The sequence below is a fragment of the Larus michahellis genome, chromosome 2 (assembly GCF_964199755.1).
Source record: "Larus michahellis chromosome 2, bLarMic1.1, whole genome shotgun sequence".
Lineage (NCBI taxonomy): Eukaryota > Metazoa > Chordata > Aves > Charadriiformes > Laridae > Larus > Larus michahellis.
In genome coordinates, this window is record NC_133897.1 from 24,076,413 (window position 1) to 24,092,940 (window position 16,528).

Below are 16,528 nucleotides of genomic sequence, written 5' to 3' on the forward strand. Positions count from 1 at the left end.
TTTGACTAGAAACAAAAAACCTTCACAGTCTATCAGCCTGCCATCGGTTGTACCTGACCTTTCAGGTTGAGTGAGTGAAGAATCAAACTGCAGCTGAGTCTTCCTGTGGTTGTTTTACCATGACGCCTTTGTTTCTGTTGGTTGTTTTCTGCAGTGTGGCTTCTTTGACAGAGCTAGACCTCCTCAAGATGACATGGCTGACAGGGAACAACTGACAAGTAACAAGACTACTGATGCATAGAGGAAGAAAGTGACAGTTCAAGTCAGAATCCTGCCTGAGACTAGAAACACAATGAGGATTAAATGAAGGATTCTTTCCGCCAGTCTTCCTGGGTACCTGCAAGTGACATGGTGTCATAATCTGATCTATGCAACGTTCTGAGAACATGCCACATGATGGCCATTCTTGCCAAAGAAAGCAGCTTTATCACTGCCTTACAAACACACTCACCACTGAACAGAATGTTTATCCCATATTACAGTCAGTCTACATTTCAACAGATGCTTTTGAACACGTGTGGTATACTGAGATGCTTCCAGAACAAGCCCAAATCTCCCAAGGAGAGAACGCCTGCGTTGCTGTATTGTCTAGAAGATGGACCAGGACAAAACTTCTGAACACTACTGTATCATGCAGAATACCTTTGACACCTCCCTAAGAATAAGAACTTTTATGAAACTATGGCTCAGGGAGACAAGCAATGTATCAGTACTGTGAAAGTACTTCTGAAAAACAAAGGTAGCCTATAAAGAACTTTATAGATGGGGCACATTTATTTATTTTTCCACCTTTTCAGGATAAGTATCTGATATAATCATCAACTTAGATTTTGAGAGAAGAAAGTAAAAAAATAGAAATCATGTACTTACCTTGCATGTAAATAGTAAAGTAAACCCATTGTACACACAGAACACATCTTTCTTGGCTACAAGGTGTTTTGCAAAGCAGAGGATTTACGCAACATTTTACAAGATGAGACATATGATAAATAAGTACATGTTGTATCTCTTTCAACCCAGAGCTGTCACACCCAGATAACCAAATCTATGCACAGTATAGAGCAGGGGATGAGTTACCCTCTCATCCCATTGCTGATGGCTGACACCTGTACAGCTGACACAGGATTCAGTAATTTGTGAAACACTGATTTAAATTATCACAGCCACGCTGGTAATATTGAGAAGGCTTAGGGGTTTTGGGCTAGGGTAAATTTTCTTTGCTGTTGCCTTATTACTTTGTTGAAATGGCCTCTTAGAACAGTTACTGCCATTGTATCTTCTGTTTAATTTATGTCATAGACCCTAATGCTTTGTTCACCTAAAGAAATCTCTGCCTTTTTTTTTAAATTTTATTTTACAGTCTACAAGTTGGCAGCATGTTTAAAGTGTTGATTTCAGCAAAGTTTAGGGCTGAATGTAATTATTTCTTAAGCAAAGTCTTGCAGGGAAGGTGGGCAGGATTTGTATTTATGCAGAAAAAGAAGATGCTAGCCAGCCAAGCATGAACAAAAAGAAGGGAAGATATTTTGAGGTAAAGAGTAAAAATATACATTTAGGGTTTTTTTTTTTTTCTGGATCAAGGATTCTGAAGAAGAGAGGCATCATTCTTTCTCTTCTATCAGCAAATGGTCCTTATCTCAGCAGGGCCCCTAAGCTCTGGATCTATGCAAATTTGTGCCTGAAAGCTTGAGTCTTCCAGTGCTGCCTGTGAGTGTGAAATTAGCTATTTTGTGTAAAGTTCAGGAGGTATTGTTCATTTTCTGAAACGTACACCACACTTTCCTTCTGAGCTCCTTTTCTTTCCAATCCATCTCAGCTTCTTAATCAGCAAATGGCCTCATCCATTCTGCCACTGCTTGGCTCCTTTTAGATAACTGCCCTTCTGCTTCCTAAGACTCCAGGACACGACTATCCATGAGATATTGTCACTTCTGTGAGTCTGAGAGAACATTTTACGGTTTTACCGTTTCTTGCATGCAGGCTGACCTGTGAAATCCAAGCAGAAGCTAGGAAACATGAGAAGGTGTGTTCCATCTTCATACCTAACGCAAATTTGCAAGACCTTTATGGAGTCTTTAGCTTATCGGATGCAGCATGCCCATGAGACAATGAGAGGAGGACCCATGCCTCAGAATATGGAGGTGCTTTGCCTCTGTTTTTTGAGGATGGGGAGGCCTGACTGTTTCCCAGTCCCCCAGAAAACCACTAACAGACCCCTTCTCCCAAATGGGTTTGAGCTGACCCCTTGTAGATTAGAGAGATCAACTGATAAGTAGCACCACAAAGGAAGCCTGTCCCGTATTTGCACACTTCTGTATCCCATGCATTCTAGGCAAAATTGTCCTCCCATGAAAAAGACAGGGAGCTTCTAGCTTTTGTAAATATTGAACTGTTGTGTGTAGCAGCTTGTGAAATAAGATCAGCTAGCTCGTTACAGTCACATCATCTGCACAACTCTGATGAAATAGCACCATAAGGAGATACTGAACATAGGACTTTTGTATGTGCAATACTTTATATTACTTATATACCTGAAGCATGTTTACACTGGCATTTGTGGTTGTTTTTTAAACTTTTGAATATGCTGATTAATGATTACAATAAAGAAAAAAGAATCAGGAAAAAAAAAGTGAAAACAAACACAACTCTATTCAGTATTTGTTGCAATGTGTTTTCAATCCTGCATTGTTCTGAGGATGGGACTAGGTGACCTAATAAGTTCTTTGCAGTTCACTTTTGAGCAATTACTCTCCATTTTAATGATGGGCAAAACATGTTCAGATACTAAATTTAAACCAAAAAGAACCTCAGTGACTGCTGGGCCTGGCTGGAATCCATTGGCTGCAGCTGTGTAATGTCACTGGAAACCAAATTAGAGGCACATGATCTGACAAACAGTTACTTTGAGCAAAACTTTGTTTTATATTTCTACATCCTTGTAGATTAAACTTCCCCCATGGAAATGTCTGGAGCCGTGTGCTGTCAAGGGCTGTAGTCTTGGGTCTCAGCGTTTGTGGATAGCTTTGGCTGCAAATTGCAAACAGCTTTGCGAAGGAGATTTCTGGGTTTCAGTGCTTGCCAGGAGTGTTTATCCCCTGGGGAGATTGCATCCTGGATGTGGACACTAGCAGGCAGTTGACATAATCTTTCCCCCCAGTATATTAGTAGTGTGCTGCACGATAACCTCTGCCACATCCCTACATGACTGAACTTTTGTTTCAGTGATGTCAGCCTTGCAGCGAGTTACTAAATGCAGCTTTCTGTGAAAGTAATTCAGCCTTACACTTCCAAATGTATGCGGTGAGCTGCTAATTGCTGAGAATACAGTAGTCCAGAGAGCAGAAAAAACACGTTAGTTTATAAATTAAAGCCTTTTAAAGCTGTTTATTGCTATGACCACCACAGCAGTCTAATAAACAGAGAGACATCCATCTGTTATTTCACATGCTTCTTGACGAGTTTGACAAAGTCTGTCCCGTTATTTCATCCATACAGCAGACTTTTTAAGAGTATCAAGTGTCAAGCGACATTTTCTGGTTTATTAAAATTTTAGAAATTACATAACAGGGATCAGTACATTTGAATGTGTTGTCACTTACGGATTTAATCTTTAAAGGTATTTAGCAAATACAGTTTTCACCTAGCCACCAGGTTGTTAACAGGAATTGTTTCTTGTCACCCTCCTGTAACTCATGTACATTTTTTTTGTTTTCTCCAACTTTTTTGCCCTGACAGCTTTTATGGGTTTCCCACTTGAGATATCTCTTGAAAATTACACTGATTTTCTCTAACTTTTAGCTGTGATTTTTTTAATCCATTAGCAAGAAGGATCTTCTGGTAGGCATGGCATACATTAACTAAAAAGCCTTTTGGGAACTGAGAAAACACCTGGAGATATGCAGGGGAGAGAAAGTCCCAACTGGCCATGCCCTGTGCTATTCCACTACATTGTAGCAAACTCTTTTTAATGAAATACCATCTGACACACTGCCTTTATGTGTGTTGTTTATGAGTGAGTGTTTTATTTATGATTGTTGGCAAAGATCCATATTAAAATGTAGTGTAATGGTAGTGCCTCTTGACAATAAAAAGTCTTGAATTTAGCTTATGCAGGCGCCATGATTTGACACAGCAGGAATGCTTTTAATATTGAAGGAGTGTTCTTGTTTTGCCTGATTGTTGTATTTGAGGGGCACTTAACTATTCAAGATGGTACCATACTGTACACAGTGATTGTTAGAAAAGAAGAATGGAAGTAATTGTTCAACTCACTTTTCAGATGGTTTCACTTGATTTCTTTGTGTTGCATCTACTTAACTGATGCATCACTTTTTATTTGGTTTTGTGTTGTTCTTTGTTTCAGTAACAGTTTGTAAAGCGGACTTCAGCAACTCTTTCCAAAACCGGACTGCGTCAGGCAGTATTGCTTTTCCAGAAGCAAGCTCAGGATAACAGCAGCAGAGCAGAATTCAGGATGCTATGTGAAATGGTCAGTGCATTGCAGGGGCTAACTTACTTTTCCGCAGTTTGCCCCAGTTCATGTTGAGAGTCATATTTACAAAACATCAACCTTAGATTCCCCATTTCTCCTGTCAAGGAAGGCCAGGGTGTGCCCTCTTTTACCATCACTGTAAAGACCAAATAGTAAGCAATCCTCATGGCAAAGCTGGGGAGGTCACATTTTAGACCTGTGCAAGAGAAATAAAAGGCAACCAAGTCAAGTGTATGGCAAAAGCACAAACATTTGTCTTCTGACGCTCTCCTGGTCATGAAGGTTAACATTTTCCCAGCAAAAGCAATGTGCTCATTTATCACACCAGACCAGCAGCACCAGAAAAAAAAATATCTCCGAAGTTGCAAAAAGCTTCCATCAATCTTGTACCTTGTGTAGAAATTTTACATTTTGAAGTATATATGAGAGCTCTTGGCTCTTCAAATAGCCTCACTGATGTTTTTGTTGTTAGTTTTTAATATCTTAAGAGCATTTAGGAAAAGTTAGGTCAGCAGAGTAAAAGCTGAAAAAGAAAATACATTTAAACTAATGGTGAGAGCTCACAGGAGACCCAGGCTTAGATCTGGACTTACCTTTTCCATTATTAGGCACACAAGAGGCATCACGAGATATCTCACGTGTCTGGTGAGACTTCCAAGGGTGTTACGGCTTTGTTATAACAAACAGTGCCATGCCAACTAATGTGAAAACCAGAAGATCTTATTTTTAAAGAGCCAGCAATGTATCATCCCCTTCTATATGCCCTGTATACAAGAACAGGCAGAGCATGGGTAAATGGCACCATTGAACTAGGTGGTGGGATGAGACATTCACAATTTGACTCAGTGCACCACAAAGAACCTTTCCTGTGAAGAAGGACAAAGACTGTTTTTTCTCAGTGCCTAAAAGTAGGAAGCATTTGTTTTTCTTGAGGAGGACACAGCACCACAGAAGCCCTGCCCTTCAGGCATAATGAGTGCAAGTATAAACGCAAGGTGGCTGGGCACAAGGGACTTTAATATTAAGCAGTTAAGGAGGATGCAGGATACTATGTTAACTATAAATTACTTCGAGGGTAGGCTTAGAGGAGGAGCCTTAGGAGGCTCTAGAGGAGAAATCAAACCTTTAAACACATAGATGTTACCATAAAGTAGAACAGGAATGACAAGAAGGTTGATTAGTAAAATGGATGGATTGGGAATAAGGCTCAGATACAACAGATGAGGAGAAGTTGTGACCCCAGCAGATAATGATACTAATGATCTACTACAGTGATTTTTTCTTCACAATGACCAACTGATCCATTGCTCATGCAAAGTTTGAGGAAGACCATTTCCCTAGTAATTAGATAATGAAAGGAAAAAATATCTCTGCAGCTGTGACAGGACCATTGAGTTATCTGTGACTCCCTCTCATTCATAAATGAAGGGCTGCATTCACTTCGTTGACTTTGAGAGAAGGAAGGAGGTGGCAAAGACATGAAACTTGAATTTGTTCCAATGTCTGCTAAAAGCTTCTGGCTTCACTGCTGTTTCAAAGTGACTGTTTCAGTATTTGCTGAGGCTGTACAACATCTTTCACTGGAGTAGTACAGACTGTACTATCCAAAGGCAATAGAAAGACGTTTTTTTTCAAGCCAGTAAAAACTAAATCTTTTGTGGAAACTTTGTGTCTATGCCTGGCTTACCCAGGAGACCTCAGGAGTAAAGTGGTTTTTAAGTGGGATTTTTTTATTATTATTTTATTTATCAAGTGTTGTTACATACGTTAAGAAGTTCTCTATGTGTGTAGATAGCTTCCGCCCTTATATACATTTATAAGTAGTTGAACTGAAGTAATTCTTTGCAAACAGATGAAGGAAGCACAACTAAATCTGCAATGGAATTGAAAAGTTAACTGATGTAGTGGAGATGACAGTGATCCTATTTCATTTTTAAGTTTGGCTTTAATGAATGTTTTATTTGCTATTTTTAAAGCTTGCTATGTCATTAGTTCTACATTTAATACATTATGGTACTAATGAAGCACTTAGACATTAGTAACAGTGATATTGGTGTTTAATGTAACAATATACTTGCTAACAGATAAATAAGGCAGGGACAAAGAGCGAGGGGAAGGACCATATTCCTCCCTTGGTTGGGCTGCTCCAGCAGCAGCCGCAGCTGACTGGGAACCCTCCATGCTCCGCAACGAGCAGTTACTCTCACAAGAGGGGAAAATCTTGACACCGTAGCAGTTCTCAGTCCTTTGGACATGTCCCCTTTGCCTTGAAGTTTTGTGGAGAATCTTGCTCTGCTCTGTTAGGTGCTGCTTGTTTAATGTTATCTGCTTCATTGGCTCCTCCACACTCAAGCAGTTTGGATCACAGAGATTCAACACCATCTCCTTTCCATCTGCTTCTTGTTTAAAAATCTGAGGTTATCTCCTGTCTCAGGAACATGTCTGCAACTTTTCAGTAATTCCTATATGATTGATGAGAATATATTCTGCTTGATTTTGGGGGGAAGGCGTGTTTAGTCTCCACCTCACTTTTCTAATGCCCATATATACACAAAAAGTCAGTCCTATGGTATCTATTACACATTATTTCACTAAGCAACCAGCCAAGTCTTTGTTCTGCAATTTAGTAGAACAAAGTAAGCCTGAACTTGACCCTCCAGCCATTTTAAGCAAACATCTGTGTGAAGCCATTAGATTTCCAATACATTGACTCACTGCAATGTCTTTAAGAGCAAATCTTCTTGCAAAGCACATTGTGTACTTCTCAGTGTCATCGCTGCAGTTGGTATGCTGTGTCAAGCTTATGCTGATCTTATGTAGATTATGTTTAGCTGGTGTTATTAACTCAAAAATGCTTTTTCTGGAGAGTGGGAATGAAGCGCAGGAAAAATGTGAGCTGTCTTTTTCAAGCACATTCAGAAAGAGCTGGTGAGCTTTTAACTACCACCCCCTCAGTAAGCCCCTCGAAGGGACCTCCTAAGCAGGTCTGCAGGAGAAGGGGAGATGTCAGCAATGGGTATGAGCACCACTGAGGAGGAGCAGTGCCAGGAAAGATACAGATTGGCTCCACTACAGGGCACTGGACCAGACCTGGCATGGAGAGGGGCTTCCCTGGCTGCCGGAGGACTGAGGGGCTCTGTGCTTGGCCTCCCTGTTTCCTCCCTGCACTCTCTTCCTCTGTCTCAGTCCATGGGCCCTCGCTCCTTCCCACAGGTGGGTGACCTTCCCGCCCGCCGGCCGCCTCGCGGCTCCTCCCTGTGCTTCCAGCCATAAATCCCCCCCGGCCTCCCCACACCGCAGCAGCAACAGCTCCCCAGCTCTCACCCCCGACTCATGGCTTCATGAGTTGTTTCCCAGCCCTGTGATGTGATGTGATGTGATGTGATGTGATGTGATGTGATGTGATGGGGCCCCAGGGAGGCTTGGGCAGAGCCCAGTCCTGTCGGAGAGGGTACAGGAACCCTGTTTCTCACAGGGCTGCTGAGTGCTTACATGAGGAGCAGCTTGCAATGGCCATGTTGTCACAGATACCCAAGCACACACCAGAGACAGCATCCCCCAGATCACTCATAACCTGCTGTTTCACACACACGTGCACCTTCTTGATGACGAACGTTCTCTCTGGTCTTCTCTTGTAACATCTCTTGTCCCATTTTTCTTTCTGGGCTCATCCCCCATGTTCCAGAACAATGTCCTGGCCCATTCCTTGCAGGCCACCCCTCAAAACAACCTCTCCCAGCAACCTTTCCCTGGCTGAGCTCTGCCTGTTCCTCTTGGCTGCTAAGGCAGCCCTGATCTCCAGAGCTGCCCATGTAATATGTACCCTGGAGCTCTATTTACAGCTTCACCACCACCACCCCAGGCCCTACAGCTTCCTCTGGGGCGGCTGCTGTTGCCAGCGCGTGTCAGGGACATGGGAGGGAAGGGATGGCCTTGTGCTCAGGTGCTGGGACGAACTTGGTCAAACACTGTCTGCTCGTTGGCTTGGCTATAAACGTCATGTAATTCTGAGCAAAGCACTTCATCCCTTTTGTTCTCACCTGAATTGGGGCCACTGAATAACAGTGCCAGATACGTCTTGCAGATAATAAACTCTTCAGGTGGAAACCAGGCCTCTCCCATTTCTCTAGGGCCAAAGCAAACTTACAATGCTGTATCAATGCCGAATAACGTCAGCCTCTGGGGAGCAGTTAGTGCAAGTTCAAGTGCCTGTATTGGAGAAGAATGTGACTGCTCCCTTTCTTTCCCCACAGACCCATGAAACCATATAGGGTTATTTTTTAGCTGCTTATTCCTGCTTTATTAGGGGCACCAGTTATAACTGGTGAAATAAAGTAAAACCAAACTGATGAGGAAAGAAGTAGTGGGTACTGGGATTTAAGCTATTTATTCTTCTCAGGCCTGCTGAAAAAGTCTGCTTATTCTATTAGCATCAATCCAGTCACATATAAAGCTACTGAAATGTCATACAAATAATAGTTTTCCAAGCTGTTGTGTGGAACAATTCATGTAGGAAGAACTATGAATATTAAGTACTGCACTTTTCAACTTTGAATCCATGGGTAACAAAGGAATCAGGCTTGCTTTTCTTTTGAACATAGAATTATCTAGGAATTAAGCGTAATTTCTAGAGCTTCTCAACAAATGACTCTGGAGTTTTTCAGCAACAAATTAGAAATATAGATCCTTGTCTTTACTCTACTGCACAGCAGAGTATTGCCTTTTTTGTCTCTGTAACTGAAGGGTTGCAGAGCCCAGAATGAGAGAACACGCACACAAACAACCATGAATCAGATCATCGAAGAGGATTTTGAGGAAGGAAAATGCATGCCCCTGAGCAGCATCCAGGCTGAGCTGTTAATTCAAGTAAGTAGTGGTTGAAGGTAAAGTGACTGGGGCACTGAATCCCTGGGTGCCCTCTGAAAAATCAGGCTTGCCTGAAGCTGGGTAGTCAGAAACACGATAACACTTGAAAATTTTGGCCCAGGCATGGCCTTTTGTTAAACCTAGCAGGATCACCTCATATCAGCGTCCAAAGCTGCTGTGAAACCACCATGAGTAGCAGAGAGCAGCAGTGGAGCCTGTGTGCTAATGTTGTATTTCCTTGCTTCGGCTGTCTTGTGTCACAGATGTAAAGATTTCATGAAAACTGTCTTCTCAGCATACGGAAAACAATGTCTACAGCTTAAAAAGACTGACAGGAGAATCAATCTCTTAATTTGCCCTCCAAGTCCTGAATTTTTGCTACCATAGATAGCAGGCACCAGCAAGGCAAACTCAAATGTTGGTGCTCAAAGTAGCAATGAAGCATTTTTCTGAACCATCTTCTGTCTTAAGTGTTTCATTTAACTGTTAAGTGCTTCCACCAGGGGCTGTGGGGGAAGTGCAGAATTTGGGTGTTGGCATGCCTGTACTATGTGCTAAGCACAGAGCAAATTTGCGGGACAGAAAGTCTGCACTTCAAATATAAATTATGGATCAGCAGATGGATATAATAAAACAGGAAGCAAATGGAAACAATGACACAATTATGAACAGCATAATAAGCAACGGTCATAGCACACCAGGGCCATAAGCAGACTTCCTATTCTGGCTGTCTAATTTGGGCATCTTAATACCCAAATAGCAGTCATCTGGCCCATCAAGGCAATCCAGAGCATCTCTCCTAGTTACTCCAGTGCCTTATACAGCCAGTGGAAGCGACAGCTGTGGGTTTGCTCTCCAGCAACTCCCTTGAGCCCGTCTGGCAACACTCGAGACTGGTGCCAAGGAGGAAACAGCACGCGCCAACTTGGGCTTTTTTCCCTTCCTCGCTGAGGGCTGAGGCACTGGGTGCCACTGGGATGCGCCATCCCAAGGCCACATCTTCAGAAGGGCACTGGTGTGCAAGGTCGGGAAGGTGAGTGGCTGGAGGCTGTGCCAGGAGCTCGTCTCAGCCCTGTGTTGCCTTCTCTGCTCTTGGCTGTGCTGTGGTTCACAGCAGCCCATGGTGCAGGGGAACCGTAGAGCTGCATGGAGAGGGTGTGGGTGGGTCTGGCTGCAGTCAACCGATCAGACTGATCTTCTAGAACTGCAAAGTTATGGTCTGTGCTCACAGGAGTGAGAAGTTTGCATCTTTTGTATTACTAAATGCACAAGCAGGCCCAAAGCACAGGCTTTTACCCACCACAGGGTGGTCCCCTCTCATTGAGTGCCAGAAGGACACCTGTTCTTCTGTGGGTTGCAGATGTCCAGCATCCTTTTCTGCACCAATGGGCTGATGCTATGGGGGGATGAAGCATGTGTCTCTTCCCAGACATATCCATCACCCAATTATGCTTGTCTGCTGAGAAAGAAATGTTTATTCAGATCCTGACAGATTGAATAAAGTCCAGCATCCACTTTCTCTGCTTCGTGGTTGAGTGTGGTAGTCAAGGGCTGTTACACACGCAGTGTCCCTTTCTCCTTTGGTCCTTTCTTGAGCCTGTCAGTGTGTGGCACAGTCTGAGCAGGCTTGGTGGCTTTGGGCTTCCCACAGACTTTAAGTTATTCCACACCAGTTGCAAAACCTCTGGCACTGAAGTGCTCGTGCTGATACACTTCTGAGTATGTGCAGTAAAGCGTGAGCACCTAGAGAAAGCAGCAGTAGAAGAAGCACTGTCAAGGTTGGATACCTCTGCGGGTTGGCAGCCCCAACTAGTATGTGGTAAAAATCACTCTTGAACTAAGGCTCCTAAATTACTCTTAAAACAGCCTTTGGTTTGCTAACGAAGTCTAAATGTGGTCCCTTGCCAATAACAAACGAACTTGAAGAAGCCTGGAATTCCAACTATTTTGTTTGAGATTCCCAGTGAATGTCTTGGAAAGTTTACAGCCTTGCCATGTTCTGCTAATCATTTGAGCGTTTAAATTGTCATATGCTCAAAAGTTCACCATTTTCATGGTTCTTGCCTGAACATACTGGCCAAAACTTTTCCAATTTCGTTGCTCAAAAAAAGCACCTGCATTTGTATGTAGGCACCTAAGTGAATACCTTGCTTTGCCACACTGAGCCCCCCCCATCTCTGAAAATCAGCCACTGTAGATACCTACATATGGTTTTAGGGACCTAACTTTTGGCAGCCAAATTCATGTTTGTGATACTTTCACATGTTTTTAATAAGAATCTAAACATAAACCAGACCAAAGAAAAAGAGAAGAGGGGGGGAAAAAAGAAAGAAAAACAATACTCTGTAGGATATCTATGTGTTGACATAAAATATGGAGTAACCCCTGTCTATTCCATCTGTGTATGCAGATTTTTCTTTCAAATGTGAATTATTGAATCAGTAGTTCAGACTGTCCATGGAAGAGAACTACTGTATCTCACACCTACCCAAACAGCAGCCTCCACACGGAGATGTTTTGCAGTGGCGATTCAAACACCCATCACGCCTGAGCAGAAGGTCTTCACTTCTATTCCTGGGCCTTCTCAAAAATGAAGTTTGGTGTCACTGATGAGCAAAGGTTTTCCTGTTTCTGTTCTTACGCTATTGTCTTAGTGGTAACTATTCCTGGACAAGAGAATTAAACTTAATCTGTCCACATCTTCTAAAGCTTCCTCTCAGGGCACATTTTACCAAAAGGGTGAAGGACCCTGAGGGCAGAGGTCAGCTCTGGGCATCAGGCCCACTCTGCAAACTGACAGCCTCAGGAGAGCTTCTGGGTGAAGAAACAGTTAATGATATGATGCCCTATTTGGCAACACCTAGGAGATGCCCAATGTTGATGGTAGCAGAAATGACTTGGTTTGGCTATTTCATTTCAATGGGGTTTGTTTTTAAATTTACAAATATGATAGGCTCATCGACTTAGCAGCAACCTCAGGAAAAGCTAGATATCTGCCTGAAGGTCCCTTGACAAGCTGTGCTTTACCCCTTTGCTGAGAGAAAATAAACCCATGTTTTTTCTTTCATTAATGGGGGCACAGAGCACAACAATACATCAGCAGGGTCAATACAATGCTGTGATTTCTCCATCCAGTAGACTAAAGCCCAAAAAACCCCCAAAGTTCTTCTGGGGCTCCTTCTTGCAACTCCTCTCTCTGCTAAATTGGTTCTCTGGTGAACAGCACAGTTGTGAGAGCGCTTGGGCAGGTCCATCCACAGCTCCTCCAGCTGGAGAGCAGAGGCTGGTGATTTTGGTTAAAAGACAACATAGCTGAATCAGCACTTCAGCTTCTACCACAATGCTGTTACTTGCCACAAGGCCAAAATAGCACACCCGATTGTGGTCTCCTCACCATTGCCCGTAGTCGTAGTGTCAGATAAGGCTCCCAGGCTGAGGAACTAAAGTGTTTTACTGTTTTGTCGGGCCTAGGCAGAACCTTTAGCTGCAGTGACCCTCCAGCCATGAAAAGAGGGAAGTGTTCTTCTTGACACAAGGACTGGAAGAGCATGTGCCTATCCCCAAAACTTAAACTGAAATACAAAATGGAGTGCTTTCACTATGTACCTTCCTCCTGCTCCAGACAGCATCTACACAGAAGCATGAGAGCTGTGGAGCTGCCACAGCCTTGTACGTACATGTTTGCTATGATCAGAACCTCCCAGGCAGCATGTGTGCAGCACCTTCACGCTTCGATCTGGCCCAGAGTTTGCAGCAGGAGCTACAGAGGCCACAGAGCCCCTTGCTTGAGCCATAAATTGAGGCAGAGATTTTCCTTCCTGTGTATGCACCAGCACATACGCACACTCCTCTCACATGCAATGTTAGGCAAGAAGATGAATTTCACCTAGACAGAGGCATGCTATGGGGTTTAGCACTTCCACGGCTTTGTGTGTGTGACAGCTCACTGGCCATACTCGGATGTTGAATAAAGCCTTCTTCATTCTTTGCATTCAGTACTACTCAGTTTGGTTTACACCCACCAAAAATCTTTTCCATGTTTTTCTTCCTTACAAGGAAAATAAACTTGTAAAGAGGGAGAAGTGAAGGGTTACATCTGGAGACAGTTATGGCTGTGGCTCAAAGGAACAACTGGAATGTCTGTAATGCGGAAGTTTCTTCCATGCAGCCATTTTTCGCCTCTTCTTGGGAAGTACAGAGACATGCTGCTGCCGTTCACGGGGTGCAGCCCCAGTGCAAATTCCAGTGAGGGACTGCGACAGCATCCCTGCTGAGAGCTCGGGTGGTGATTTTCAGTGGTGCTACCCACTCAGCCTCACGCATATCATCAGGAGTGTCTCAGCATCAGAAACTTTACCTGTCTTGAAGCTAATATAAGAAGCCTGTCATAATAGAAGCAGCAAATTTTATAATTGGATAATTCTGATAGGTTTTGGTATGTATTTCTGACAAGCTGAGTGCTTGCAGACCCCTCTGAAGTCAGCTGGCATCAGGGGTGTTTGGCAGAGAAAAAAACCCTTTGTGTAGATGGTGACTTGGAGATGAGCAGTACCGAGTCTGCCACAGCCTCGCAGCTTCCTTCGCCGGTTATAGATATTATGTTGGAGGATGACATCTTCCACCTTCGGGCTCAACTCTGAATTTTGAGGAGCATATGGGATGAAGAGACAGAAAAGGAAAATACTTTTCTTTGGTATGAATTAGTGACGTGAAGGCTGGGGAAATATACATATAGAGGATCCAGCCTGCATCTCTTGCGTGTCTACAATATCCGCCTGACCACAGTTCTCAAGGGTTGGGGTTAGTTGGTTTTGTTTCATGAAGGTCAATGATATGCAGCTCAAAACCACTTGCTTCTCAAGCTGATGTAATTTGTCATTAAATATTTTTTAAACAAAAGCTTGATTTCTGATCCTGAAATTCAAGTGTTTATCTGCATCTGTTTTTTTATTTCTTTTAAATCCCTCTTTAAAAAGAAGAAACTTGCCCAGATACTTAACCACTTTAAAAGCAACTCCATTTCTGAAAAGATGGGTTGATGTTTGAAGCCCTTAATATTTATTTAAGCAAAAGTCACAAAGTTATTTTAAATTAATGTGGCATATTAAAACCATTATCTCTGAATTTTTTTAAACACAGTTTATTAGTTTGATAGTTTATAAACAAACTAATTTTGGAATAATGAAAGTCAGAAAAGAGACAAAAACAATCTACGGGGCAATATCTACAGTGATAGATATATTTTTTTCCATTCATAATGCCTGGAGTATTGGTAATATACAATATTCTGCGTGCTGTTCTTGTTTTGCTTTTCCCACAAGCATGCCAGACTCAGGACAAGGTTCTGTGAAGAAATATTGAACTCTGCTTGTTTTTAAAAATGCCATTCAGTGGAGAATGGAAACCGCCCTTCCCCGTTGTGGATCATCTTTTTTGTCCGAGATCTTCTAGCTTCCATTTGCAGTCACTTTTTCTTTCCTTTCTAAATCATCTAACATAGTGCAAATCTATTCCAAAGTGAAAGTATTGATTAAGAAAAGAATTTGCTGTTCACGTCAGTGTTTAGTGTATTTTTGGAAATAATTGTGAGCAGAACAGCTACCAGTATTCCAAATAAGCAACATCTGCAGTGCATCCAGCAACTGGCTTTTCAAATATTCCCATGTGTGCTTGATTTGTTCCGGCACCATCTCCAGTAACTATTCCTGGTACTTATATGTGTCACCAGAATGGATGTGGAGGAGCAATTGTGTTTAAAAATGGTGAAAAACAGGGTGGAAAAGCTAGGACGGGGACATGGAGATGTCCTTGTTCACTCTTGAAACAAATCCACTGGTCCCAACATGACGGCTATGGAACCACTGGCCTGACAGTCCATCATCATGAAACTAAAGACTATACTGTGCCTCAGATTTTGCCATTCTTCATGCTTGAGTGCTTATCTGCATCTCCTGAACATCCAGTTTCATGGGAATTAATTACACACTATGTTAAATTCATCTGACAGATATTTTGATTAGGTAATTTGCCAGCTATTTATCTGTCCTCACTGTTGAAAAAACGTGTCCAAATTTTTTTTACTTTAGCACACAGTTGCTACATCTTCTTACACTTCTCCTTTGGATGGGGAATTTGTTATCAATATGTTATATCAATATCAATATTTTATATACGTTAATATTATCATAATGCTTATGTTTCCTATGGGATTATTGATAAAAACATTCAATATCATGGGATAAAAACTGGATTCCTCCTAGAAATACACCTGCTCAGTGACAACATTCCATTGCCAATGTTCTCCAGCTTCCAAATTCTCTTTTGACACGTATTGTCTATTTAATGGGTAATCCACTCGATGTAGACCATGCTGATTCCTATTGAAGCTACTTTGAAAACAAGGTATCCTACAATATCAAATGTTTTAAACAAGTCTGCCTTCCATCAGTGCTGCAGCTTTTATCAAATAAATTTATAGTCTTATTTTTAAGATATAGATAGACAAGAACAGATTTGCCATCAATGCCTGTTAACTGGCAAAAAATCTGTTACCCCCACTGCACTATTAACACACTAATGAGGTCTTTAGCAGCAAGCTTAGAAGGCAGAGCCATTAGCCGCGTAGAACAGAAGGTTACTCAGGAAAATACAGGACTTACTCCAGATGGAAGTGTTTCATGGCAAACTCTTTTTGAGGGACTAATTTAACCCTAACAGTTAATACAGGATCGATTCTTGACCTACTGAGCTGACAACCAGCACGGAATGGACAAATTATTAACGTTTTACCCCGACTAAGAAAATGTATATCACTGCCAGTGATGGTTTTAGTCGGTCCCAGTGACAAAGATAGCCCTGTTTCCTTCTCTGGTAGAAGACAGGCTCCTGAGCCCAAGTCAGTCATCTCTGGGCCCTGGGTTTGTAGGTATCTTCTCAGCTTTAAATAAATGTGCTTAGATGTGAAATGCATTGTTCTGAAAGCAATGCTGAGTGCATTATGAGGAGCATGGTTCAGGGAAGTGGTGTGCTGTGCAGACAAAGCGGGAAAAGCATGTGAGCATCTGTGCCACAAGAAGTTAATTCTGGACTTGCTTGTCAATGGTAGAAGTGAATTCCTGTTTGGTGGCACTAATTTTAATGGAAATTCTCAACTATAAAAGGCTCAGGAGC

The 16,528-nt window shown here is 42.4% G+C and overlaps 1 protein-coding gene across 1 annotated transcript in view; it reads left to right on the forward strand.

Moving 5' to 3' along the window:
- ITGA8 (integrin subunit alpha 8) overlaps positions 1–4,630 on the forward strand; it is a 120,397-nt gene extending 115,767 nt beyond the window's left edge. Inside the window, exon 30 of the mRNA XM_074574578.1 lies at positions 155–4,630. Coding sequence (XP_074430679.1) covers positions 155–241 — 87 coding nt within the window. The 3' untranslated portion in view covers positions 242–4,630. The remainder of the gene's footprint in view (positions 1–154) is intronic.
- The last annotated feature ends 11,898 nt before the right edge of the window (positions 4,631–16,528 follow it).